This window comes from Antechinus flavipes, chromosome 2, assembly GCF_016432865.1.
Source record: "Antechinus flavipes isolate AdamAnt ecotype Samford, QLD, Australia chromosome 2, AdamAnt_v2, whole genome shotgun sequence".
Classification (NCBI taxonomy): domain Eukaryota; kingdom Metazoa; phylum Chordata; class Mammalia; order Dasyuromorphia; family Dasyuridae; genus Antechinus; species Antechinus flavipes.
This window is the reverse complement of record NC_067399.1, coordinates 498,570,439-498,596,782: the sequence shown is the minus strand read 5'-3', so window position 1 is coordinate 498,596,782 and position 26,344 is coordinate 498,570,439. Positions and strand designations below refer to the sequence as shown.

The following is a 26,344-nucleotide window of genomic DNA, read 5'->3' as shown; positions in this document are numbered from 1 at the left end:
AAACTTCATATAGCTAAGTTTCATATTATAAATGTTAGATACAGAGAGATAAAGATAGACTGTTTGTATCTAGAATTTAGAGCTGAACAAAACCTTTCAGAGGAGACCATCTTTTATAATAGGAGATGATCTAATTCAATCTCAGTTTACTGATGGGGAAGTTGAGACCCAAAGGAAGGGACCTGATCTGTCCACAGTCAAACAGGAAGTAAGTAGTAGGATTCAAAACCAGGTTTTCTGCCCTTGAACTCAGTGCTTCTTCTTCTTCTTCTTCTTTTTTTTTTTTTTTAAGACACCATGGCTTATTTTCTCTTTATTAGTTACTTCACACTTTCTAAATGAAATTTTATTCTGGCCAAGTAACAGCTTGGATCATTTTTCTGGTCCTCTAAGGGCAATATGTGCTCTGCCCCATTATACTAAGTCCTGAGGGCCTTGAGAAGAAGAAGACTGACTGCTCAGGGCTCAGTCACCAAGGGGACTGAGAAACACCCATGGGACCTATTGGCAGGCCCATGACCTAAGCAAAGGACAAGAAAAATGGAGAAAGTGAAGTGGACAGAAGGCACTTTGGAGATCACCTAAGTAGAATCCACTCATCTTACAGATAAGGAAATTAATCAACAAACAAGAAACACATAAGCATTAAATGTCAGGACTGTGGTAAGGGCTGGAATTCAGACAAAAAAGTAACATGGTCTCTAATCTTAAGGTGCTTACATTCTAATGGGAAGACAACATTAATTTACGTAGGTATATATGAGACAAAGCAAATACAAGGTAACTGGATAGGAAGGTACTAGCAGAGACATGATAAGGCCTTCAGCAGAAGCTGCTTCAAAGGAAACTAGGAATTCCAAGAAGTTCAGATGAGAAGAGCATTTCAGGCATGGGAAATGGGCAGTATCAAGCCACAGAGATGTGCTCCTCACACACAATTGCAACATTGCCTGAGTAGGTCAGCATGGCTAGACTGTGGACGGTGGTAAAGAAGGAAAGGGCTATCTTGGGAAGAGCTTGGAATGCCCAAGAAAGGAGTTGACATTAGATTCTAAAGCTAATAGAATATAGGGAGGTGCTGGAATTGAGCGAGTTGAGATTGTCAAAGGAGGGAACAGAAAAATCACTTTGGTGGATGTGTGAAAGATGAAGTGGAGTTGGAGAGAGACTGGGGACAAGAAAACCAAACAAGGAAGATCTCACAATAGCCGAAGTGGAAAGTGATAAGGGCCTGACTAGTGCTGCGGGCTTGTGAGTAGGAAGAATGATATACATGCAATAGATGTGGAGACAGAAACAAGATATTGTCATTGATCAGATACTGCTAAGGGAGCGTGAGGAGTCAAAAATGATAGCAAATTTGTGAACCTCAATAGGAAGTGTTCTTGAAATAGGGGGATGTGAAAGAGCAATGGATTTGGGTAGAAAGATAATGGGCTCTGTTTTGGATATCTTGATGTTGCAATCCCACCAGACATCTGGTTTGAAATGTCCAGTAGATTATGAGTGGTGTGGCTTTGACACTTAGGAGAGAATGAGGCAGGATACATAGATTTAGTAATCCTTTACAAAGACATGATCTTTATGGAAGCTGATAAGGATAAATGAAAAGAAAATGTATCAAAAAAAGGAAAAGGGCCCAGAATAGAGCCTTGGGGAAGCTAAGTGACTGATATAGATGCAAAGTAGTAGAAAGAGGATTTGAATTCAGTATCCTTTCCCTCTGCTCCATTCTCTACCTACCAAGGTGATCAATTAGGACTCTGAATTTTAGAATTCTACATATGGCTAGAGAAGCAGGTAGGACTGAGTTAGTAGACTATGGAGAGCATTGAATGCAGTCTGAAAAGTCCCTGGGGAAGAGGTTGAAACTGACCAGTCCCCAGAGGTCTGTGGCTGCTTCTAAATTGATATTTTTGACATTGTTCAATTTAAAGAATATGAACCAGAATCACAGAATTTTAGCCATGGAAGGAATCTCAGCAGCCTTCAAAACTATCCTATATTAGAAAGGAATGCTCAGTATAATAGCAGATGAATGGTTAACTCACATCTTGGAAGAACTTTAACAGGAACCTACCACCTCCCAAGGCAGCCCATTGGACTCTGGGACAGTTCTAATAACTAAAAGGTCTTTCGTGACATCAAGTCTAAATTCACTTCTTTGCCACTTCCATGGATTGCTTCTGACTGTTCACTGGGTCCCAACAAAACAAACCTAACCCGTTTCCATTTGCCTTTTCAAGTATTAAAGACAGTTGATATGTCCTTCCTCATCAAACCTCACTTATCTAGGCTAAACACCAGTACTTTCATGAGACTCAAGGCTCTTAACTATCAGTATCACCTTCCTCTGAACCTATCTCTCCAGTTTATCACCGTCCTTCTTAAACTACAGTCTCCAAAACTGAACACAATTACAATTCTTCAGGTGTTGGGGAGGGGTGGGGATAAGGGTAAGAGGGAATAAGCACTTTTTGGAGATCATCCCAATATAACTGACTCATACTCATGCCCTCTATGTAGAATCCTTCCAACCACCCGAATAACAATTAAGTTCTTAGGAGTTATCCCTGTCATCTTCCCATGGAGGATTGTAAACAGTTTCACCTTTCTGAGTCCCTTATGAGTTCTCCCTTTTTTTTTTTTGTCTTTTTATGCTTTTTTTGAATTTTGTCAAAGAAGGCCAAAATTTGTTAAAATTGAACCCGGCTGTTTTCATCAGGAATGCTCGAAAGTCCTCTTTTCACTATTTTTTCCTCCTGAAGAACTATAGTCTGTTTTGCAAGGTAGGAGATTCTGGGTTGTAATCCTAGCTCCTTTGTCTTCCATAATATCTTGTTCCAAGCCCTTGGTTCCTGTAAGGTGGAAGCTGGTACGTCTTGTGTGATCCTGACTGTGGCCCCAAGTTATTTGAATTGTGTTTTTCTAGCTCCTAGAAACAACTATACAAATATTAACTCATTTGATTCTCACAACAAGTCTTGGAAGGGCAATTATTATCCCCATTTAAATCTGAGGAAACGCAGGTTGAGATTAAGTGACTTGCTGGGAAACAGTTGAGGCAGGAGCAGCATCGGGTCTTCCGGCCCCCGGGACGATCCTTTTCCTGTGTGCCCTCTCGCTGCCCCTCCTTAAGCACACCAAGATACCATCAGTCTATTCGGGTTTTGGCTGCTAGCCCCGCTCCTGACTCTCACTGCAAGTTTGCGGGCTCCCGCGGGGGCCGCCTCCACCCCGCGCCCAGCGCGCCCCGGGAGCTCGGGCAGATTGGGTAGTGAAACAGCGCTCCCTGGTGGCCCTTTCTCGGCTCTGCCTGCGGGCCGAGACATCCCAGACGCTTAGAAGAACCCGTCCGGTTCTTTCTTCCTCAAGGGACCCTCAGACGATGCCTGATCCCCAAATTCGCCTTAGGACTCTCTTCCACAGGTGCACCCTGATTTCTGTCCTACTGCTGGGGAAAAGGGAGCCGGGGGTGGGCCTGAGCTTGAACCCAGGTGAGCGAGCAGCCCCTCCCTTTCCCCCCGGTGCATGCTGGGAATTGTAGTCCGCGAATCAGAGGGACGGGGCGGGGAGGTTTGGCTCGTTGGTGGCTGTCCGGGCTCGAGCTGCTGCCGGTCCGGCATGGCTGCAGGAGCCGACCCGGCTTGGGGCCGGATGTTCTGGTGCCTCGGAGTGCTGAGGCTGGTATCTGCCGCGGCCGCCACTTGGGACCTAAGCTCGCTGAGCTGCGGTTTCCGCGCCTTCTGCGAGTGCGACTTCCGACCCGACCTCCGGGGTAAGCGCGGGGCGGAGCTGCGGGGCATTCAGGGCGCTCAGGGCCGGCTCTGCGGGGCCGGGAGGTTGGGGGCTGGGGGCTTCTGGACCCGGTGCTGCTGAGACCGCACTGCGGCCGGGCACTCGGGGCTTAGGACTTAGAGCTGTGCGGGACCAAAGGGCCGGGAGCTGGGCCCCGGGCTCAGGAAAAGAGGACCAGCCAGGAGCAAGAGTTTGTAGATTGGACCTGGGATCTGGGCCAGGGAAGCTGTAGGCTACACCTGGAGCGGGATTTGGAGGCTCCGGAGGCGGGTTCTAGTTCTGATTTCGGCTAAGGATGCCCTGGGCCACTTAGGGCAAACCACTTCCCCTATCCGGGCCGCAGGGGCCATTGGAATAGATGCTCTGCGGGGTCCCTTCTCCTAAATCCTCCGGGGAAGGCCGGAGGCGGCTCCTCTCCCATAGCCATCAGTAATGGTCCTTGTTGATTTTGCTTCCACATCTCTTGCATCCGCCCCCTTCCATTCACGTGGTCCCTTCCTCTGTAAGTCTGGCCTCCTTCACCTCTAGCCTGGGCTATCCTGCCCGGTTCCTCATGGGACTCCCAGCTTGTAGGCAGCCTCTCCATCCAGAGGGATCTCTGTGAAGTACAAGGTGAGCCTGTTACTCCCCTGTTTGGGAAGTTCCAGGAACTCCCTCTTGTGCCGGAAACAGTGCGGACCCCAGGGTAGCATGTAAGGCCCACCCGGCTCCTGTTCCTTTCCGGATGAGAGTTACTCGTCCCCTCATGTGTTTTAAATTACAGACAAGGGGATGCATTTCCTCCTCTCCAATCTGTTATCCTGGGAGCCTAGAATCCCTCCCTCCTTTATGGTTAAGCCCGTGCCATCTCATGTGTCTTTCCAAATTGCTGTAGTTGTTAGAACACTCTTCCTCCTCAGCTGCCCTCCCTCCCCCCAACTGTAATGTCCTGACTAGCTTTCTGGAGGGTCTCTGGATGGGCCTTGGTCTTTAGGGGGAGAAGTGATGAAGGCAGGAGGGCCACCAGGAGGCTGGTCAAAGATGAAGTGTCCGGGGCTGAGAGACTCAGTTCCCAGTCTTCTCAGCCCTTAAGTACCTCAGTATGAGTCCATCACAACAACTGAGCACGTGCCAACTGCCCATTACATCACCTTATCACATTAAGTATATGTTTAGAGTTATCTCAACACTGAGTAAGTGCTTAACTATAAGCACCCTGCTGTCCTTGATTCAAGTACACCTTTTCAGAGTTCGGGCCCTCTACACCCAACCCCCCAGGATAGAATGAAAGCTACTTGAAGGCAGGGACTGGCTGACTTTTGTACCCCGGGCTTCTAGTAGTGTCTTGGATATAATAGATGATGGGTTAATATTTATTGGATTGATTGGTATTAAAGTCAAAGCTAAAAGGGAAAAACATTTAGAATGGAAAAGCACATTGATGAAACCATAGATGCAGATCCTCTCCCTTCACCTCTCCATTCCTGCCCCCAAAAACCATGTTTAACATCAACATTTTCCTTAAAGGCTTGTTATGAGGATCAAAAGAAATCATGTCAAATGCTTTGCAAATTTTGAAACACTCCATAAATGTAATTTCTTCTGATTTAGAGTTATTGGGAACTGGGATTGAGTCACAGAAATTAGGGGGATGAGAGGCCCCCTCTCTGGTTGGTATTGAAAAGGGGGAATCTGATCGGTGAATTTCTGGCAGGAAGCTGAAGGAAGAGGGTTTTTTTGTGTTTGAATGGTAGCACCATAAAGGTGGTAATAAACATTGAGTGTAAGGCTTAGGCCTTAAAGAGAAAATATGCCAGCCATCTGGTTAGTTGATACAAGCTAATAGATCTAATAACCTATGCAAGAGTTTTCTTCAACATTGCTTATCAGTGAATCAAATATAATTTGTGCATTACAGAATGGGGGAAGATAGTAATTGTTGGATGATAGAATCAAGATCTAAAAGGAATGTGGATTAATTAAAAATTAATAAAATGAAATTTTGTCTTATGCTTGATTCCAAAAAGCAAATTATAAATTACAAATGGGGTATTTGACTTAGCAATAGTTCATGTGAAAAAGATTTTGGGGAAGAGGTTTGGTGTTAATTGACCAAAGTCTGGGCAGGCTGAGGTGTATTATCCGTGGGCTTTGTTTTTAGGTAGATGGAGGAGCCAGAGTGACCAGTGGGTCCCAGTGGGGATGGAGGAACTGGGTCTTTAGATCCCCTTTCTGGGATTGAGACCTTCCCCCCTTAACCAGAGACTCCCATGGGGACCAAGTGTTCCCTTGCCAGCCTGCCTGGATCCTCTTCTTCTTCTTCTCCAGGCCTAGAGTGTGATTTAGCCCAGCACTTGGCTGGGCAGCATCTGGTAAGACAACTGGTAATGAAGGGGCTGAAGGCTTTTGTGGAGAATCCTGCACCAGCCAAACCCTTAGTGATGTCCTTCCACGGCTGGACTGGCACAGGCAAATCCTATGTCAGCTCCATGCTGGTCCAGTACCTGTTCCGAAACGGGATGGCCAGTCCCCACGTGCATCACTTTTCTCCTGTCATCCACTTTCCCCACGCAGACCAGATAGAGCGATACCAGGTAAGCCGGCTGGATGCTGGGGCCCAAAGCACGGAATGGGAAATTGGCTGGCTTAAGGCCACAGAGCAAGTTGGGAGTTTATTAAGAGCAGGTAAAAGCTGCGCCTCCTCCCTCTCTGCCTCCAAATTGGCCTAATTTGAACCAGGGTGACATGCTGGATATTTGACTGGCATTTTTGAATACTATTAAACATTCCCAGGGGCTTAGTGTCGAGTGCAACTGTAGTGTAATATGTAATAAAATAGACTTTGGAGTCAGAGGATCTCATTTGAATCCCAGGCCTGCTACTTACTCCCTTTGTGACCGGGGCAACTCATCTTTCCTGGACTACATCCTTATAGAGAGACCGGATTGGACCTATGGACTCCATTCTTGCCCTAAAGCTATGATCTCATGTGACCTATGAACTCCCTTCTTGCTCTAAAGCTGTGATCTCATCTGTGGCCTACTGCTTCAGAACACAGTGCCCATGAGTTCAAGAACAAAATCTGGGCTTTAGGTTTTGCTCCTAAGCACAACCTGCACTGCTACCCTGGTCTTGTTCACGTGGTCGAATGTCACTGAACAAGTCTCAACATATCTACCTCAGTTTCACAACTATAAAATGGAGAGAATTAGTCAAGTGAAAGAATGTATATGAGAGCTTTGAGAAGTAAAAATCACTATTAAATTGGTAAGAGGTTGTAGTATAATTGGTAGAAAAGTGTGAGTCGATAGAAATCTACTACCAGCTATGGGAAATCATTGAAAAGGGCATGTCCAAGTGAAGGTAGCTCTTCCTTGGATCCAAGTTGGTTCTTGCTCTAGGGAGCTTCCATCCTTTGGGGTTGGGGCATGTTTGTCTCACACTGGATGGACTGAAAGGTCACTACTTTCTGGCTTTTTCTCACTCTCCCTCCCCCCACCCCAGCTTTAACCTTTTTTTATCCTGGGTCCCCATGCTATGTTGCTTTGCCCCCTCATGTTTCCCTTAACAGAGTGACCTGAAGCAGTGGATCTTGGGGAACCTCACAGCTTGTGGTCGTTCCCTCTTCCTCTTTGATGAGGTGGATAAGATGCATCCAGGACTGTTAGGGGTACTCCGTCCTTTCCTGGGACCTTCCTGGGTGGTCTATGGTACCAACTACCGAAAAGCCATCTTCATCTTCCTCAGGTAGGGGGAAAGACTTTCTTGGGCTAGGGCTGGAAGGGTTGAGTTCTGTTCTCCCAGCTATCAGTGCTTGTCATCCCACCAATCTGAACTAGCCAGAACCAATTATGTGAGCCCTGTAAAAAGGGAAGTCCTCAGGATCTTTGAATCCTGGTTATAGACAGTATCCTTTGAAGATCTCCAAGAACCCTACTGGCCTAATCTGTTTCATTCTCAGATACTGGGAAATGAGGGAGCAGGTTAAGAATTCCCTTTTACAGAAGGCAGCACCGATCACCTGGAGTCTGGTCCTAGGTCTGCTTTGAAATTGATGTGTGATTCTGGCCATTTCCTATGCCCTCCTCACCCATAAATGGCCCTCTCTCCTTGCCTTGTAAGGTGATTATGAGACTAGGGGTGAACATGTGCTTGGTCTACTCTAAAGGACTGAGACATCTGATGATTATTACTTTTTTTTTTAAGGCTAAAGAGAAGCCTTAAGTGACAAGATGCCTCCTTTTAATGTTTCAGTGCATCTGGGACAGAGCTAGGTTTCAGACCCACATATCCTGCCTCCTAGTCCCAGCTTGTGTCCATGCTCAGGTAGATGAGAATCAGACCTCCCTCCTCCTACCTGTTTGATCTGTGACTACCTGCGACTTCCTTGCTTTGGGATTGCAGCAATGCTGGTGGAGAACAAATCAATCAGGTGGCACTGGATGCCTGGCGTGCCCGCAGAGACCGAGAGGAGCTCCAGCTTCGGGATCTAGAACCCGCCATCTCTAAGGCCATCACAGACAACCCCCATCGTGAGTCCATCTACTCACCCCAGTTCCCTGAGGTCCCATCCAGAATGGGAGTTAAGAACTTGGTACTGGAAAAATTACAGGCACTCGGGCCTCAGATCTTTCCTGTCCTCTCTCCCCCCATTTCCTTGAAGGGTTGTAGGATGGACCACTCAGGCTTGAAAACCACTTCTCTCCATTAACTTTAAACTCAAAGCCTGGGATCTCCCTGTTCAGTCCCCAGAGTCCCCTTCCTCTGCCTGGGTTCTCAGCTGGTGCCCTGACCCCTCTCTCCACTTCTCTCTCCCCCCAGATGGTTTTTGGCAGTCAGGAATTGTAGAAGACCAGCTCTTGGACTTGCTGGTTCCCTTCCTGCCCCTCCAGCGCCACCACGTCCGGCACTGTGTGACCAATGAACTAGCCCAGCTGGGCCTGGCCCAGCAGCAGGAAGAGGAGGTGGCTCAGGCTGTGGTGGACGGGACTGCTTTCTTCCCTGAAGAGGAACAGCTTTTTTCTTCCAATGGCTGCAAGACTGTTGCTTCTCGAATCACCCTCTTCCTATGAGTGAGCAGGGGCAACTCCTTTCCCACTGACTCACCCCCGCTCTTCAGATCATCAGGGGAGTCTGCCTGGGAGCTTTGGTCTAGACTTGCTGCTGGCAGAATGACCTTTGCCCCAGGGCTTCTGGAAAGTGTAAACAGGGCTGGCCTGGTAGCCCAAGGAGCAGAGGATTAAGGGCAGGCTGGCAGTTCTGAGTTCTGCCGCATGGAGTATCTTCCCCACTGTTAGTGGCAGAGGTGGGTGAAGATTTGGATTCTGGTCTTCATTGCCTTTCTGCCCTCCCCAACCGGGCCCAAAGCTCCTAGCCAAAACACAACTTCATCTGAGCCAAGTCCAATTCCCTTTTCCCCAACCTAATTCTGAGCCTTATTTAAATTGATGCTGTGACAGTGACTCAGGGATCACATCTGTCAGTCATCTTCCCTACCCTGATTAGAGGCTTTGCAGTATCCATATATCCCCTTTGAGGCTCACCTTTTCCTCTCCAATCTCCTGAAGAGATCAACTTCCCCCACCTACACTCAAACCCCTTTCCACCTTCCCCCCTTCCAGTCTTCCTAGCTTCTCATCCCAGCAGGCACAAAGAGATATTCTTGGGCTGCCTCAGTCCAGCAAACTTTGCTCTTTAACAGGACCTGCTTTAAATGATTTTAATTACAAAATTACAAAATGAAAATTTAAAAAATTACAAAATTACAAAAAAATGAAGAAAAGAGGGGAAGATACAAAATAAATTTATTTAAGGGACCAAGGAAAGCATGTGTAGGCATTTTTGTTCTAAAGAAACCTTGGATCTATCAAGAAAGGAGGTTAAGGGCCAAGGACTGATGGGGTATGGAGATGGCGAAGGCCCAGGGCAGGTGGAGGCCCAGGGCAAAAGGAGCTGAGGGATTTCATTCAGCATCAAGAGGTCTATCTCACAGACCTGCCCCTTTCCTTCCAAAATGCAAAGGTGAATATGGACGGAGCCCCCCCCCCCCCCCATTAGGGTTGAGGAAGAAAGAAGCCAAGGCTATCACCCACTTGTTCAGGAAAAGACCACTGTGGTTTTGCTTTCACTTTGGTCTGGGTCGGCAATCTTGGCCTCCAAGGAAGATGTCTGCCCTAGAAAGACATTAAAGTACATTCAAGTGAAGGAGGCCTACCTCTTCTTGGTGGTCCACTTAGTCCCTGAGAGGGAGAGGTTTCTGTTTGGTGCTAAGGCTCATTCAAACCTGATTTTCCCTACTTGACTGAAGAGATGAATTCCAGGAATTCCCACCATAAGTTGAGGAGGAGGGCTTAGAGGAAAACCCAGGAGTTCCTGCTGCCAGCTCAAAATCTGGACACTGGTCCAGGCCAGCCTCCCACAGCGCGCTCTCCAGCTTTGGAATCAGGAGGCTTACTGGGGTCTAATTCTCCTTCTGAAACTTGACCAGCCCTTCACCACTCTGAGGCTGTTTCCACCAACGTCAGGCAAAGAACACTGGCAGCACTTACCTTAGAGGGCTGTAGATTGAGTTAGAAGAGCTTTCGGACACCATTTAGTCTTATGGTCACATTTTCTAGATGAGGAAACGGGGGCCCAGGGAGCCTGGTTTCCCTGGTGGTGTCCTCAGCTGCCCCTTTTCTTGTGGGACAGTGAGGTACAGTGGAGACCGCACTGGACCTGGGATTATCTTCCTTCTCTGGACCTAAATTTCTTAATCTGTAGAATGGGGTAAGAACCCCTCCCTGGCCTCCCACAAAATTACTGTGAGGACAAACAAGGCAGCATGTATCAAAAAGCCTCACCACCTGCAGTGCGTCATGCATAGAGCCAATCGGGCTCTACTAGTCTCCATTTCTTGTCCAACTATAATCTGGGGGTGTCCCTGGGCACTCGAGATTGTGCCAAGGGTCCACTGACCATATGCTTTGGTGGGTCAAGTACAAGCCTGGGGGCAAACAATGTGCCTGAGGCAGCCTGGTTATGGGCAGAAAGGCTCGTGGTGATGGAAGGGCTACATCCACCTTTCAGAGCTATCCATGCACATAAGTGCAGTTGTTACAAATAGGGAAACAGGCCTGGAGAGAACTAGTGACTCATCTGCAGGGGCAGCCAGGGCTCATTGTCCCCCTCCTAGTGAAAAAGACCTCAACTCAGGGCTTACCTAGAGAAGCTTGGTCCATTGGGGAGCTTCCAGCTTCCTCCTCTTGACTCACTTCTTGGCTCACTTCTTGACTCACTTCTTGACTCACTTCTTGGCTCACTTCTTGGATCCCTTCTTGGATCCCTTCTTGGATCCCTTCTTGGCTCTCTTCTTGGCTCTCTTCTTGGCTCACTTCTTGGCTCACTTCTTGACTCACTTCTTGATTCACTTCTTGACTTACTTCTTGACTTACTGCTTGCTTTAGGCTGTCCTCCATCAAATGCTCATCCTTAAAGAACCACAGAGTCTTAGCTGGAAGACCAACTAGTCCCATAACCCTCTTCCCCAAAGCAGGGAGGAGTCCAGCCTCTGCCAGATGGCAGGCCCTCATTCCCCACTGTTAACATGTGATTTGGAAGTTCTTCCTTAGCTTCCCTACAACTTTCACACATGGGCCCTGGAGTAAGCTCCATACTCCCATGTGACAGTCCTCAGATATTTGAAGGTCTCCCCACTACATCCCCAGCCAAGTCCTCTCTTTTTCACATCAATCCCAGATGGTGGATTTTTGTTTGTTTTTAGGCTTTCCTTATTCTGGCCACCCTCTTCTCAATGTGTCTGTCAAGGATCTCCAGTTCTGCAACCGTGTGTGCTTAACGTCTCCCTAAGCAGGTGGAGTTTAAACTAAGGGCATAAAATTGTGACTTGATAATCCACTGTGACTTAATAGATGCAATGATTTTGAAAATGCCCTATATGTTAGCTGGTAGTTGAGCTGTTAGAAATGTAAACTAGACCAGTCCTTGGATGACAGGCAGACAGGCTGCTGCTGGGCCTCTACTGAAATCTTTCCAGTTTGGCAGATCCTGCCAGACTCAGCCTCAGAGAGCCCATGTCACATCCACACCATGACTAGGTAAGAGAGCGGGATGTTAGTGGAGTGTTATCAACACCCCTACCAACCCAATCCTAGATGAATGATGGAACTGGGAAACAAAGGTCATCCTCCCTCCCAAGGCCTGAAATCTGTAAGGTGTGAGGTCCCAGGGAGCAAAGTCTTCCACCTCTGCCTGGGTCTCTGCTGTGGAAATCCTAGAAACATCCTCCTGGAGGTCCGCTTCTTCCGTCTTAGGACATGGCCCCGTAGCATCCTCCCTGGAAGAACTCTTGGTCAGGAGTCTGCAGGAAGAAGTGACATTCATCAGAATTTACTGGCTGCCTCTTGCCCACTCAAGATTAGCCTGGGCATGAGTTTGGACCAGATTTTACCTAAACATAGACGATGTTGGGATTAGCCCTGCTAATTCATTTTATAGATGTCCCCAAAATGTCTAATAGTGAGCTCAAGACCCCATTTTCTCCCCCAGGAAACCCAATTCCTAGCCTCCTCCACTTTACACCACCTCCTTCCCCCTCTAGCCTTGCCCTTTGGGTAACTCCCCAGGGTTGAAGCTAACCCCAGGACATCCCGGGTACTCTGGAACTGGTTCTGCATCGCCCGCTCCAGGACAGTTTTGGCCATCACCATTGTCTTGCTGTTCAGCACAGACTCTGTAGACTGCCCAGGGAAGAGGTTTGCCATCATAGGAACCAGCTATGAGGAAGAGAGGAAGGGTAAACTGAGAGATCCAGATTTGGGTTCTCCAGGTTTGGCCTAAGGAAATTAGACTCTTCCTGCATAACTTGTGAACTTGAAAGAACAATCCTTTGTCATCAAGTATTACTAGAACAGTCATAGTTAACATTTAAAATCTATAGGAAATGCACATTGTTTTAGCGACTAATCTCCACCTTTGTTTTCCTCCACTAATCACAATTGCTATGAAGGAATAAAATGTTTTCCCCCTTCAAACTTTCATAAAACATTTTCCTATATCTTTTCCTTTCCTGATCACTCATACTCATTTACATATGATCATGTTCCCCACTTAAGAGTATAAACACTTTAAGGATAGGATTTATATAATTAAAAAAAAAAAAAAAACCTTTGTATTCCCAGTACCAACTATAGTGCCTTGCAAAGATTAAGGGCCTTAAGTGGTTACCACTGAATTAGGCCAGGTTGGAGGCAGGCAGGTGTGCACAGCCCACCTGAGGGTGTTTGGGGTTGAGGAGCAGCATGGTGACAACATCCTGGCGAGCCCCAAAGATATCCTGCAGCATCAGACGGCTCCTCGCTCGGAGGAGGTATAAATTTGCCCTCTCTGGGTTGTATTCAATGGCTGAAGTGAAGTGTTTTTCGGCCTTGTGATATTGTCTAGAAATAGTGGGAAGAATCAATCTTTGTGAGAGCCAGTGGAGGCATGTTTGAATGCAAGCATGAACACTAACCTTAGTCTGTGTGCTTCAGGCCTGAGAGAGATCTGATGTAAGAAATTGTTAGGCCTAGCAGGAGACTTCTTAAGCCCCCGGTCCTAGAATCATCAGTAGCAAAGAAATTAATTTCATCCTCTATATTTTGTTAGTATTTTCTTTCCTCTGAGAAATGCTTTAGCCAAATCCCAGAAATTGTGGTTTTAATATTCCTTCTCACATTGTTATAAACTATTTCTATGATTTGATCTTTTTTTCCTTAAGCCAGAAGGGATGATAGTGGCCAACAGTCCACTCCTCTGTTATTTTTTAATAGCTTCTTATTTTTCAAAATACATGCAGAGATAGTTTTCAACATTCACCCTTGCAAAACCTTGTGTGTTCCTTTTTCTCTCTCTCCCTCCTCTTTTCCCCTGTCTCCTAGACAGCAAGTAATTCAATATTAAGTTAAATGTGCAATTCTTCTAAACATTATTTCCACATTTATCATGCTGTACAAGAAAAATATTTGTTCTTTTACACATTTATTAGGATGTCATTCCCAAATCTCCTTTAGGTCTAAATCTTTTTGATCTCTATGTTGAATGCTATTTTTTATCATACTAATAATCTGTAAAGAATATATTTAATATTTTTTTATTTATAAATTCTCTCTGCCTTAGCAGCTCATGGTCTACTTTTGTAAAGAGTACCATGTAATACTGAGAATTCTTTAATGATCCCATTAAGTTAACACCTTAAACAGAAGTTTTTGTAAGGGTCAATGTTGAAAAATTGCCTATGCATATGTTTTGTCAATAAAAAGCTATAATAATAATTTAAAAGAATACAAAGAAAAAAAAGTTAACACCTTAATTGTAGCTCCAATTTCTCCAAGTTTGTTCAGTTCTATATTTTTCCCCTTTTGTTTATCTTTCTATTAGGTTTGTGCACAGCTCTGAGAAACATTAAAATGGCAGCACAGACAATGATATTAAAGACAATAGCTACAGAATGAGACATATTTTCAATGTGTTGATCAATATGCTGATCTAGTTTGCTTGACTGTCTTATCTGTTATAAGACTCGATTGGTCAGGGAAGAGACATGTGGACTGAAGAAATAAAGTTTAAAAAAAACATTAAGGGGGGAGGAGAAGGGAGCAGCTAGATAGCCCAGTGGATAGAGCACCAGACCTGAAGTCAGAAGGACCTGAGTTCAAATCAGGATTCAGACACTTAACACTTCTAGCTATGTGACCCCGGGCAAGTCACTTAACCCCAATTGCCTCAGCAAAAAAAAAAAGGGGGGGGGGAGAAAATGTATGGGAGTGACAGATGGGAGATGGGATTCTATTCATGGCTCTATCCATAATTCTGAGCAAATCTCTTCCCTTCTTTAAACCTATTTCCTTTCTGAAATAAATGGATTGAATGGGATAATCTCTAGGATTGCTTTCAACTCAATAGTCCCCAAGTTTTTGCCTCAGGAGCTCAGAAGCCTTTCTCAAATATTCTCTCAACCTCACATTTGACTCTAGTGGGAAGAGAAAGAGTTAATGAGCACTACTCCAGTTTGTGATTTTTTGTTTTATTCCCCCTATTAATTCAATTCAAATCAAATATTAAAATTCTGCCTACTTATATTGCAAAGCATTATTCTAGCACATGCATTGTGCTAGACATTGAAGATATAAAGACAAAAATGATACATGCTCTGCTCTTGAGAAACTTGGAATCCAATGATGGTAGTGGTAGGAACAGGGGCAGGAAAAACAAATACATAAACTGAAATATAAGGGAGTTAATGAAATGTCAAGAGAAATCAAGATAAAGCACTAAGAGAAATTTGAGGTTAGTTTCAATGAAGATTTCATGAAGACACCTTGAAGAAAAGGAGAAGGGAGCAGATGGAAATTTGGAAGGGGGAAAAAGGGGAAGAAGCTGTCATCCTGCAGAGGAACAAATAGATGATAAACTCCTCGAGGACAAGGATTATCTCACTTTTCATCTTTTTCTCTCCAGCTTCCAGCATGTATACTTTTGCTTAATTAGAAGACCACAGATTTATTAGAGTTGAAAGGGACCTTAAAAGTCTTCAAGTCCAGCCCTCTCTTTTTATAGATGAGGAAACAAGCTTAAGCAGAGATAAATGACTTGTCCATATTCACCCACTGGTAAATATGAGGCAGGATTTGAACCCAAGGCCTCCTGACACTTCAAGTCCTGCACACTATCCCAAATTAATTTAACTAGAAAACTGAAGTTTAGGCTTCCCAGGCAGATGTTGAGCACCTTTGCCAGAGTGGGTATAGGATGAGAAGGGAATACAGCAAGCTCTTGGGCTGCCATGCCTTAAGCAGTTACTGGAAGCTACTAAAAGTTGACAGGTAGCTTGGCCCCCTGCAAAGGCTGCTCAGGTATTTGCCTGGCTAGCTAAGTGCCAGGCTGAATCATCCTGGAGAGAGGGCTTGTGAAGATCCTTTGGCCAATGGCTCTTCCTTGAGCATCATCACAAATGCTGTCACACACCTCAGCTGTTGCTTGCGAAGCCCCAGTTTCTCCTGAACCATTCCCATGCGGTATCGAGCACCCTGGTCCCCAGGACACAGTGCCAATGCCTCCAGGTAATCGGCTTCAGCAAAGGTCAGTTCTCCAAGCTTGAAGAAACAATCTAGGAGGGAAGGCAGAGAGGAGGAAGGGAACCAATTGTTATTTTCATCTGACCCACGTTCCACATCTTCCTCCTTTGCACACAGGTCAGGTCATCTTAGCCCTTCAACATAATCCATTCACCTCCAATTGGGATTCTGCTTGTCTCTTCCTAGTGCCTCATTTGCCCACCCCTCCATCCACTTGGACTTGGCCAACAGGAATCATCGTGAGGGACTTTGTCACCCCTCTGCTACCCCCACTCCGGATTCCATCAAGCTGTAGGGTCTTGGGCAGGTCAGCTAGGGAAGACACTAAATGTAGGCTGAGGGCTTGTGATATCTGAGCCTAGCCCCATTCCCAAAGCTAAATACAACTGATTTTTTTGATCATCTGTTGTTTTGTACTGTGGTGTCTCTTCCTTCTATTAAGGCAAATAATGAAAAGTTGTATGTATGAAAGGCAATTGACAAAGAGCTGGCCTTGGGAGGCAGGGAGATCCTGGCTAAGTGATCTCTCAATTTTAATTTAGTTTTATAAAATTATAAATTAGAAAGCAAATATCAATCATTATTAGAGAGAATTTTCTCCTTGAGAAGGCTCTGGGTATGGGTACCCTCTTCCCCTCTAAATACCTATCCCCAAAGATGGATGTTTTGATAAGGGCAAATTACTCGTACTCGGGATCTGTGACTTCATTATCCAGGCCATTTCCATGGACGCAAATTGCAACGCCTCTGTGTCTTTGAGAGGGCCCACCCAGAGCTGATTTTCAGGTGACAGGAACAGTCTATTCACTACATCGGGGAGCCCCACAGTGGTGAGGGGAACACTAGCAGGCAAAGCCCCAGTAGTGTGCCACTTAGTGCTATAATTCTGAAGGGGGAGAACTAGGAGGTTCCTTGGAGAGGGCTTTCTAGGTGAAGTAGACTGTGAGCTGGACCCTGTAGGACTTAGAGAAGCAGAAGGAGGAAGGGCATTCTAGGAGAGGAGGAAGTCAGGAACCAAGGCAGAAGTAAGAGTGAACTCCTCCAGGGATGAGAGATAAGGGGATGGGCCTGGCTAGGAAGGATAAGAATTGGGGGAAGACAGCTAGCTCCTGGAGGCCAAGGGGCTGGGCCTTTACAAAGGCAAGAGCTGCCCGTTCAGTCAGCAGCACTCAGGCGGCTTGGATTTGGGCCTAGCAGAACTGCATCTGGAGCCTCTTCTGCTTATCTGGGCACTCGGGGACTCAGATATGCCTGAGATTTGCAATGAGGGAGTCCCTTCGAATTCTGCATCTCCAAACCTGCCCTGCTCTCCCCCTCTTCCCCCCCTCCCCCCGCCCAAGGATCCAGCTCACCCCCTCTGTTGATATAGATCCCCTTCTCTTTTTTTTCGCCCCGTAGGGCCTTGTTGAGGAGCAACACGCCTTCTTCGTAGGCGCACTTGGTATAGCAGAAGACCCCAAAGTCGTTGTACGTAAGCAGCAGCTGGCGCTGGGCCTGCCTGGCAACCTCATTATCCTCATCACTCTCTGGGCTTAACTCCAGGGCCTTGACAAAGTCGTCAATGGCTGCATCAAAGTCCTTGAGCCTCCGAAACAGAGTACCCCTGGCGGGAGAGGAGGCAGGGGGCCGGCTCACCTCCTGTCGGGCAGCAGGCCTCTCTGCACCCCTTCCTCCCCCCCACAGGCCCTCAGACTCGCCCTTATCTTTCCATCTCAAAGGCACCGTGTCCAGCCTGGCCCAGAGTCACGTCCCTCTTGTCGCCTTCTCCCCCTCTATCCCATCTTATTCTCTCTGTGGATGGAATGTATCCTCTGCTTGCTGTGAGCTCTAGGACCTGGGATGGAGGCGGGCTGATTTCAGTTTGGTAGGCCCAAGAGCAGAATGTTTGTTTGTCTCTGAGCCCAACCTGCTCATTTTATACAGAAGTAAAGGGGCTATCAATGGTGTGACCTTTGGCCCCGGGTCACACAGGACATCAGTGGCAAAGGCACAGACTTTGTAAACTCCCGGGCCAGGGGCTCTACCATAACTGCCTGAGTTGTGCTCCTCTCCTCCCCTCCAGCCCCAGCCAGGGGATCATCAGACAATGTATCCCAGGGACTCCTCCCCGGCATAAATGTGCTGGGGTCTTTAGGAGCTCTGCTCCCCCTTCCTCCCCATCTGACAGCTGCTCCCATGACACAAAACCTTAGGTCTGCACTTGGGCTCACTGGCCCAGTGGGCAGAGTCAGGCCGACTCCTGCCTCGATACAGACCAGCTGGGTGGCCCTGAGCAAACCACTTGGCCATGCTCAGCTCTGTTTCCTCATCTGTAAAAAGTGGATAAGGATGGGATTTTTGTCAGACTGTGTAACCCTTGTCAGCCAATCCACAAGCAGTCATTTAGCCAGTGTCTACTATATTCCCAGTTGGGCATTGGGAATACAAAAACAAAAACACTCAGTGCCCTCAAGATGTTTATATTCTGGGATGATCAGCTCTGAATGACTTTGCTATTTTCAGCAGTACAATGATCCAAACTACTCTTTAGAACTTAGGATGAAAAATCCTATGTATACCCACAGAAATCACTGTGCTTGAATACAGATTGACGCATTCTCTCTTTTTTAACTTTATTTTTCTTGAGGGTTTTTTAAATTAGGGTGGGAGATCTATGTTTTCTTTTACAACATAATTCTTATGGAAATATTTTATCTAACTTCACATGTGGTTTTTGAATGAGGGTTTGGGTGGGGATAAGGGAGAGAATCTGGAACTCAAAAGTTTTAAAAGACAAAGTAAAAATATTGTTAAATGTAACTGGGGGATTACATAAATTTAAATTAGGAAAAATGTTTACATTTTATGGAAGTAGGGATGAAGGAGATAGTAGTGGGTTGTGTGTGTATGTGTGTGTATCTATCTAAAATTAGGGGGAAAATAACACATTCAGATATACATAAATGCAAGTATATATTATATGTACGGTATTAGGAAAGACTTCATATAAAGCATTAGAGATAGATGCTAAGTGAAATGAGCAGAACCAGGAGATCCTTATATTCCTCAACGACGATACTGTTTGAGGATGTATTCTGATGGAAGTGGATCTCTTTGATAAAGAAAGCTAATTCAGTTTCAATTGATCAAGGATGAACAGAAGCAACTACACCCAAAGAAATAACACTGGGAAATGAATATAAACTGCTTGCATTTTTGTTTTTCTTCCCGGGTTATTTATACCTTCTGAATCCAATTCTCCCTGTGCAACAAGAGAACTGTACGGTTCTACTAACATATATTGTATCTAGGATATACTGTAACCTATTTAACATGTAAAGCACTGCTTGCCATCTGAGAGAGGGGGTGAAGGGAGGGAGGGGAAAAATCAGAACAGCAGTGAGTGCAAGGGATAATGCTGTAAAAAATTACCCTGGCATGGGTTCTGTCAATAAAAAGTTATTTTAAAAATAAATGAATGAATGAATGAATAAATAAATAAATAAATAAAGCAGTTGTTATCGGCAGTGGGATGATACAATGGAGTGGGCCTGGAGTCAGCAATCCTTGAATTCAAATTCTAAGTTAAATCCTTACTAGCCATGTATATAGTCTCTAGACAATTCACTTGAGCATTGTCTGCCTTGATTACTTTATAAAATGGTAATAATGCTAATCTCATAGGATTATTATGAAGATAAAGTGAAGTAATACTTGTACAGGGCTTTACATAAGTTAAAGCACTATATCCAAGAGCCAGCTACCTACCAAACATTTTTTCATTCATTATTTGTCATTCAGTTGTTTTCTTTTTTTTTTTTTCCTCTTTTTTTTTTTTTCTCATTTAATAACTTTTTTATTGATAGAACGCATGCCAGGGTAATTTTTTACAGCATTATCCCTTGCATTCACTTCTGTTCCGATTTTTCCCTTCCCTCCCTCCACCCCCTCCCCCAGATGACAAGCAGTCCTTTATATGTTGAATGGGTTGCAGTATATCCTAGATACAATATATGTATGCAGAACCGAACAGTTTTCTTGTTGCACAGGGAGAGTTGAATTCAGAAGGTATAAATAACCCGGGAAGAAAAACAAAAATGCAAGCAGTTTATTTATATTCATTTCCCAGTGTTCTTTCTCTGGGTGTAGCTGCTTCTGTCCATCTTTGATCAATTAAGGCTCTCTTTATCGAAGAGATCCACTTCCATCAGAATACATCCTCAAACAGTATCATTGTTGAGGTATATAATGATCTCCTGGTTCTGCTCATTTCACTCAGCATCAGTTCATGTAAGTCTCGCCAGTCCTCTCTGTATTCATCCTGCTGGTCATTCCTTACAGAACAATAATATTCCATAACATTCATATACCACAATTTACTCAACCATTCTCCAATTGATGGACATCCTTTCATTTTCCAGCTTCTAGCCACTACAAACAGGGCTGCCACAAACATTTTGGCACATACAGGTCCCTTTCCTTTCTTTAGTATCTCTTTGGGGTATAAGCCCAGTAGAAACACTGCTGGATCAAAGGGTATGCACAGTTTAATAACTTTTTGAGCATAGTTCCAAATTGCTCTCCAGAATGGCTGGATGTGTTCACAATTCCACCAACAATGTATCAGTGTCCCTGTTTTCCCACATCCCCTCCAACATTCCCCATTATCTTTCCCTGTCATTCTAGCCTATCTGACAGGTGTGTAGTAGTATCTCAGAGTTGTCTTAATTTGCATTTCTCTGATTACTAATGATTTGGAGCATATTTTCATATGTCTATAAATAGTTTCAATTTCTTCGTCTGAGAATTGTCTGTTCATATCCTTTGACATTCAGTTGTTTTCAATCACACTTGACTCTTCATAACCATTTTTTTGGTGGGAAAGATTTTCTTGGCAAAGACACTCAAGTGATTTGCTATTTTCTTTTCCAGCTCATTTTACAAGAGGAGAAAATTGAAGTAAATATAATTAAGTGATTTGCCCAGTCATACAGCTAGGAAGTGCCTCCGACCAGATTTGAACTCATCTTCCTGACTCTTGGCCCAGCATACTATCCATCATACCATCTATCTACCCCCTTTATTATTTATTATAAATTATCATTTATTATTAACTTGTACTACTATCATCACTATTGTAATTATACCTGAATAAGTAGTAGCCAGGGTCCATTGGGTTGTTCTCAATGGCACAGTTGATTCGGATTAAAGAATCCTCCAAGTTCCCCTTCAAGGCAGCAATCATTGCTTCCTCCTGAACCTTCCTGGCCTGAACCAACAATTTTTCCAGCAATGTGTTGGCCTCGGGGTGTTCAGGCTGCAAGGTGAGAGCTCGATGCAGATCCTGGTAACACTGATTCGGCTAGCAGAAAGGGTGGGGAGTGGAGCAAGAATCACTCGCCTGAATGGTCAGGGATGCTTTTCCCTATACCCCAGTTTTGTGTCCTGTACTCTGACCAAGTGCCAGCTGAGCTGTGCTATAGGCATGGCTTTATCCTTGACATTTGTGGGTTAGTTTATATATATATATATATGTGTGTGTGTGTGTGTGTGTATGTATATATATATACATATAGAATATTTATATAGTTCTTTGTTATAAAGTGCTATTGTTGTGTTGTGTTGTGACCCCATTTGGAATTTTCTGGTAAAGATACTGAAGTGTTTGCCATTTCTTTCTCCATCTCATTTTACAAGTTTTACATTTTACAAATGAGGAAATTGAGGCAAACAATCACAACAACCCTCTAAGGTAAGTGCTTTTATAATTCCCAATGTACAGATTAGATAACTTGGGCAGAAAGAGGCTGACTTGGGCAGAAAGAGGCTGACTCAAGTTGGCACAGGTAGGATCTGAGGGGGTTCTTGAGCTTCTAAACTGTCCAGCACTTTGGTCAGTTACCGCACTACCTTGTGTTGCTGCCTCAGAATGGGGCAATTCAGAATCACAATGAACTGATTCATCAAAATGTTAGGGAAGGCCGGCACCTCGGAGACTACCTAGTAGCAGCGCCTTGGTTTTATAAAGAAGGAAATAGGGAACAGCAGCTTGCCCAAAAGTCATGCTGAGTTCAGGGCAGAGGCAGGATTACACTCAGGACACCTGATCCCTGGGTCCAGCAAATCTGCATTTTAGACCATAGCCCAATCCACAGTAATTTAGAAATACCTCACTAGGCAGTGGAAAGATCACTGACCTTGTCAGAAATCTGGAGGACCAAGGATGAATCATGAATCCACTTGTATGATTGAGCAAGTCAACATATTTCTATCTTAGTTTCTTCCCCTATAAAGTGGGGATCATTGTTGTTTAAAGTGATTTGTAAACCTCGAAAGGGTAAGCTATAACCTTGGAGTTATTCCTGACTCACTTCTTCACATTTCAAATTCACTCAGTTGCCAAATCTTATCACTTCTACCACCAAAATACCTTTCAAATCTGTCCCTTTCCATTTGCTTAAAGGGCCTCCCACTCTAATTCAGACCTCACCATTTTTTAGACCTACTCTGGATTTACTGCAACAACTTCCTAATCAAGACTCTAAGTTTCAGTTTCTTCCCTCTTTGATCTCTTATTAGACTCTGAGATCCAATTTTGTTTTTTTGCCTTTTTATCCACAGTACTTAGCACATAATAGATTCTTGATAACGGCTTACTGATTTGAATTCCTTTACATAGTTGACAAATTTTTATTTACAAAGCAGAGGTCTGAATATATGTCATTTCCCTTCTTAAAAGCCTTCACTGACTCCCTACTGCCTTTAGGACAAACTACAACTCCTCATCTGGGCATTTAAAGCTTAATCTCACTTGATATTACTACTTTTCAAGCTGAGTGCATTCTAAACTGGCTGGGGTAGGGGCTGAGTAAAGCTGTGGTCCTGGGGATTTATTTCCTTGACTTTTCCAGAAAGATTTGGGAATAGCAGAGAATGAACTCCCTTGTTCATTCTGATATTAGAGGGCTGAGGGCCATTCTCATCCAATCCTAATCCAATTCATCCCACCTATGGAGGAGAGGCTTGGTTTGGGCTCTACCTTTAGGAAGTAGTTATAGAGTCGAGCTCGGAAGATGAAGCCATCAGGACTGGGATTCTGCTTCAACTCTTTTGTGATCATCTGGAGGCATTCCTGATGTTGTTTCATAGCCAAAAGGCAAGCAATGCTAGAATAAGGTGAAGGGAGGATTCCACAGTGAGGGAGGCTTCTTTCCCAGCCCTATTCCCTGCCTCCCTTCTCCCTCAAGGCCTGAAGAACCCCAGGGTCACCTGCGGAAGCGGTAGGAGGGGTTATGAGGCTGCAGCTCCGAAGCCTGGGTGAACAGGTCTAAGGCTTTAATGTACGAATGATGTTCAAAGAGACATTGGCCCTGGTGAGGAGACAGGCAGCCACATGTGCTTTGTTCTCCTCCCAGAATGCTAAGACAGCTGAATAAATACTGAGAGATGTGTGAAATGGAAAAGGAGAGATGAAGAAGCAAGGAGACACAGACAAAGGAACAAAAACTCAAGATAGGGAGAGACGAGGGGGTGACCAGGAGAGTCAGAGAGAGAAAAATGAGAAGAGACTGAGAAAGGGAGAAAAAGAAACATATTGGTACAGAAGAAAGAGAGACTAGGAGAGAGTGAGAGGTGGAACAAGGTGATAAGCACAGGACAGAAACAGATGATTAGAGAGACAAGCCAGGAAGCCTGAAGCACACCTTCTGCCTTTAGGAAGGAGACAGAAGAGGTGGGTTCCCTAGCAGGACTGGGCAACCCTGTACCTGCAGATACAGGACAAAGCACAATCGCTCCATAAACTCCTGTTGGTGTGGGGCTAACAAGGTAGCCTTTCGAAGATTCTGGGCAGCTGAAGCGAAGTCACATAGCTGGAGAAAGGCTTCAGCCCGAAACACATAGGATTCCACCTGTGGGGAGGGGGGAGAGCAAGGGAAGACACCAAAGGAAAGCTGGTTTTTACTTAGTTCAGGAAAGTCGAATCCAGCCCACATTGCAGAATTTGCACCAGGCTTATTGAATCCCAGGTAAAGGAAGAACCTCTGAGATCCTCTGGTCTAACAAGGTCTAGAGGATTTGTTAGGAGATGAAAAAAAGTCCAATATGGGAAAGTGACTTTAAGGTTAGAGGATGGGTGACCAGTGTCGAAGGTACGAAGGAATCCATGAGCCCAAAAGGGGTAGCACCAAGAAAGGGATTGGCAGAAAATTTTCTTATCCTTTGTATTCTGGGGAGGCCCATGGTCAGCCCCAATCCTTGGCTGGAAGGGGGGGGGCAAAAGGGGATTTTGTGGGGGAGGAAAGAGTTTTTGCCCTCTCCATTTTCTCCCATTTTCTCCCATTCTCACCAGGTGGGGATTAAGGTTGATCGATTTGGAGAAAGAGATTACAGCCTTTTCCCATTCCCCTGTGGCTATGGCATCCTGCCCATGTTGAAAGCTGTGGACAGATAATTAGGCAGATAGATAGGTTGGGGGTAAGAGAAAGGTTAAAATGCAAAAGGCAAAAGTGGACAGTGTTCCCCAATCTAACACAATGGGCATTCAGGGAAGGAAGAGCTGCACTCTGAAGGGCAAATGGCTTCTCGGAGGAAATCACAACATCATGGAACGTAGGATGAGAAGAGTCTTCTGGTAGGTAAGATATCCCCATGAACAAATAAAGAAACAGGTACAGAAAAGTGTCTAAAGTCACACAGCAAAAGGTAAATTTTGGACTGGAACCTAGACCTCCTGATTGCCAAAGATCCCAGGGTTTTCAAGAGACTTGGAGCCCTAGGAGACATGGCCGGGGGCAAGGAGGAAATGGGGGTAAGAGGCCCACACTTACTGCTCTTTGATTTTATTTGGCAAGAGAAGGCCCTTGACTGACACTTTCGGCTGATCAAGTCCCCGGAAAACAGTGCTCGTTCCCAAAATCCGAGTCAAGGTTGGGTGCTCTACATCTTCCGCACATAACTTCTCTAGGGCCATAATGTTGTACCTGAGAACCAGAGAATCTTAAGAGTTTGATATCACCTGAACTCTTTAGCTTGACATTCAAAGCCTTTCATCATCAACTAGCCTTCAGGCGCCTACCTTTCCAAACTTTGAGAATCCCAGACTTAGAGCTGGAATAGACCAGGCTAGGCAGTCCGAGCGATTCGTGTTACAGAGGAGGTGACCGAGATAAAGAGGAAAAAGGGAGCTTTCCAGGATCATACAAGCAGACGAGCAGAAACAAACCTGAATTCAGGTTTCTGATTCTCAGACTTGGACACCTTGCTTAGTCCCCACACTGTCTTCCCTGCTGCTCACTTCTCAGGCAATTCTCGCCTTTCTGAGCTCTCAGACTCTAAACAACTAACTGTCCCCCAGAAAAACTTCACCTCCGAGTTCCAAGCCCGCCTCCCCAAAGTAGGGCAGTTAGTTACTAAGCTCCGACACAGAAGGCCACGCCCCCCGCTGGCCACACCCACGAATTCCACACGTTTAGACGTAATAGCATCTAATACGGCTTGCAAGGCTAGCAGGGAAACGCTTTATAAACACTTTTTGGACTTTACTTTTTTCACATCTCCCCTTCACTCTTTATAACACAAGAGATTTAAAGTAGTCTTCCTCTGTGGTGTGCACACACATGCACACACACCCCCCCCCTTCCCTTCGCCATCCATTATATTGTCATGAAATACTAAAGAATTATGAAATCCTATTCCCAGTCGGGGTTGCAAATGAGGCTTGTATCACTTAACATCTTAAGCGCCGACTAAGAGCTAGTTTCCGTCGGGCGCCATCGGTACTAGGTCATAAATGAAAATCTGGTACCTGCCCCCAAGGATCGTACAATTCTATCGGGGGAGACTCCTCCAGCAAACAGATGCCGCTGCTGGCAGAGTTCAGAGGCGTCCCGGGGTGGTGGGAAGGGACACGAAGGGAGCCAAGGGTGAGAGTGGGAAGAAGTTGGTCCCGGACTCAGTGCCTATGTGACCACTTAAAAAAAGAAAAACCTGAGGTCTCAGCCTTAAACTGTAAAATGGGATAATGGAAACGCTTCCCCGGCCCCGCCCCCAGCTTGCTGCTTAAGAGGTGGGAAGGGACCTTTAGGAAAAGGCTCACGCCCAGCGGACCGGGCAGGTGCCAGAGCTAGGTAAGGAACTCCACCCGGCTTCCCACGAGGGAGGAGGGGATGTCCGAGGGCGTGCGCTTCCCAGGCTCCGCCGCAAGAGGACCAGGGCATGCGGGCTGGCCGCGCATCCTGGAGTATCCCGGGGGCGGAGTTCGAGGGAGTAGTCGGCTCTTCACCTTCGACTGGAAATTTCCTTCTTGGGTCTCTTGGAGTGGCCCTTATGCTGGTCCACGGCCAACTGGCTCTCGGAGACATCTTGCAGTATAGACGGCCACGCATTCTGGTTCGGACCTTCCACCGCTTCCGCCTCCCCCAAATCCTCGCCCACTAGCAGAGGAGCCCCCGCGCGCCCGGCCCGCCTAAGACAGT

At 45.6% G+C, this 26,344-nt stretch overlaps 2 protein-coding genes across 5 annotated transcripts; one reads left to right on the top strand and one right to left on the bottom strand.

Moving 5' to 3' along the window:
* Positions 1–3,571: 3,571 nt before the first annotated feature.
* Positions 3,572–9,602, top strand: TOR2A (torsin family 2 member A). The gene is made up of 5 exons (XM_051980048.1): positions 3,572–3,778; positions 6,106–6,371; positions 7,349–7,524; positions 8,182–8,309; positions 8,599–9,602. The coding sequence occupies exons 1-5, from the start codon at positions 3,625–3,627 to the stop codon at positions 8,847–8,849; spliced, it is 975 nt and encodes a 324-aa protein (XP_051836008.1). The 5' UTR covers positions 3,572–3,624; the 3' UTR covers positions 8,850–9,602.
* TTC16 (tetratricopeptide repeat domain 16) lies at positions 9,558–26,343 on the bottom strand. Of its 4 annotated transcripts, none has more exons than XM_051980033.1 (14): positions 26,152–26,343; positions 24,698–24,850; positions 24,217–24,307; positions 23,636–23,779; positions 23,139–23,239; positions 22,909–23,035; positions 21,017–21,231; positions 17,243–17,493; positions 15,781–15,922; positions 13,049–13,214; positions 12,415–12,551; positions 12,022–12,136; positions 10,979–11,246; positions 9,558–9,950 (listed from the first exon to the last, which is right to left on the bottom strand). In XM_051980033.1, exons 2-14 carry the CDS (start codon positions 24,838–24,840, stop codon positions 9,874–9,876), a joined length of 1,977 nt encoding a protein of 658 aa, XP_051835993.1. In that variant the 5' UTR covers positions 24,841–24,850; positions 26,152–26,343; the 3' UTR covers positions 9,558–9,873. The 4 variants fall into 4 exon arrangements, with proteins under 4 accessions (XP_051835993.1, XP_051835994.1, XP_051835996.1 ...); XM_051980034.1 differs by lacking the exon at positions 26,152–26,343 and adding an exon at positions 24,946–26,145; XM_051980036.1 differs by lacking the exons at positions 15,781–15,922; positions 17,243–17,493.
* Position 26,344: the final 1 nt, after the last annotated feature.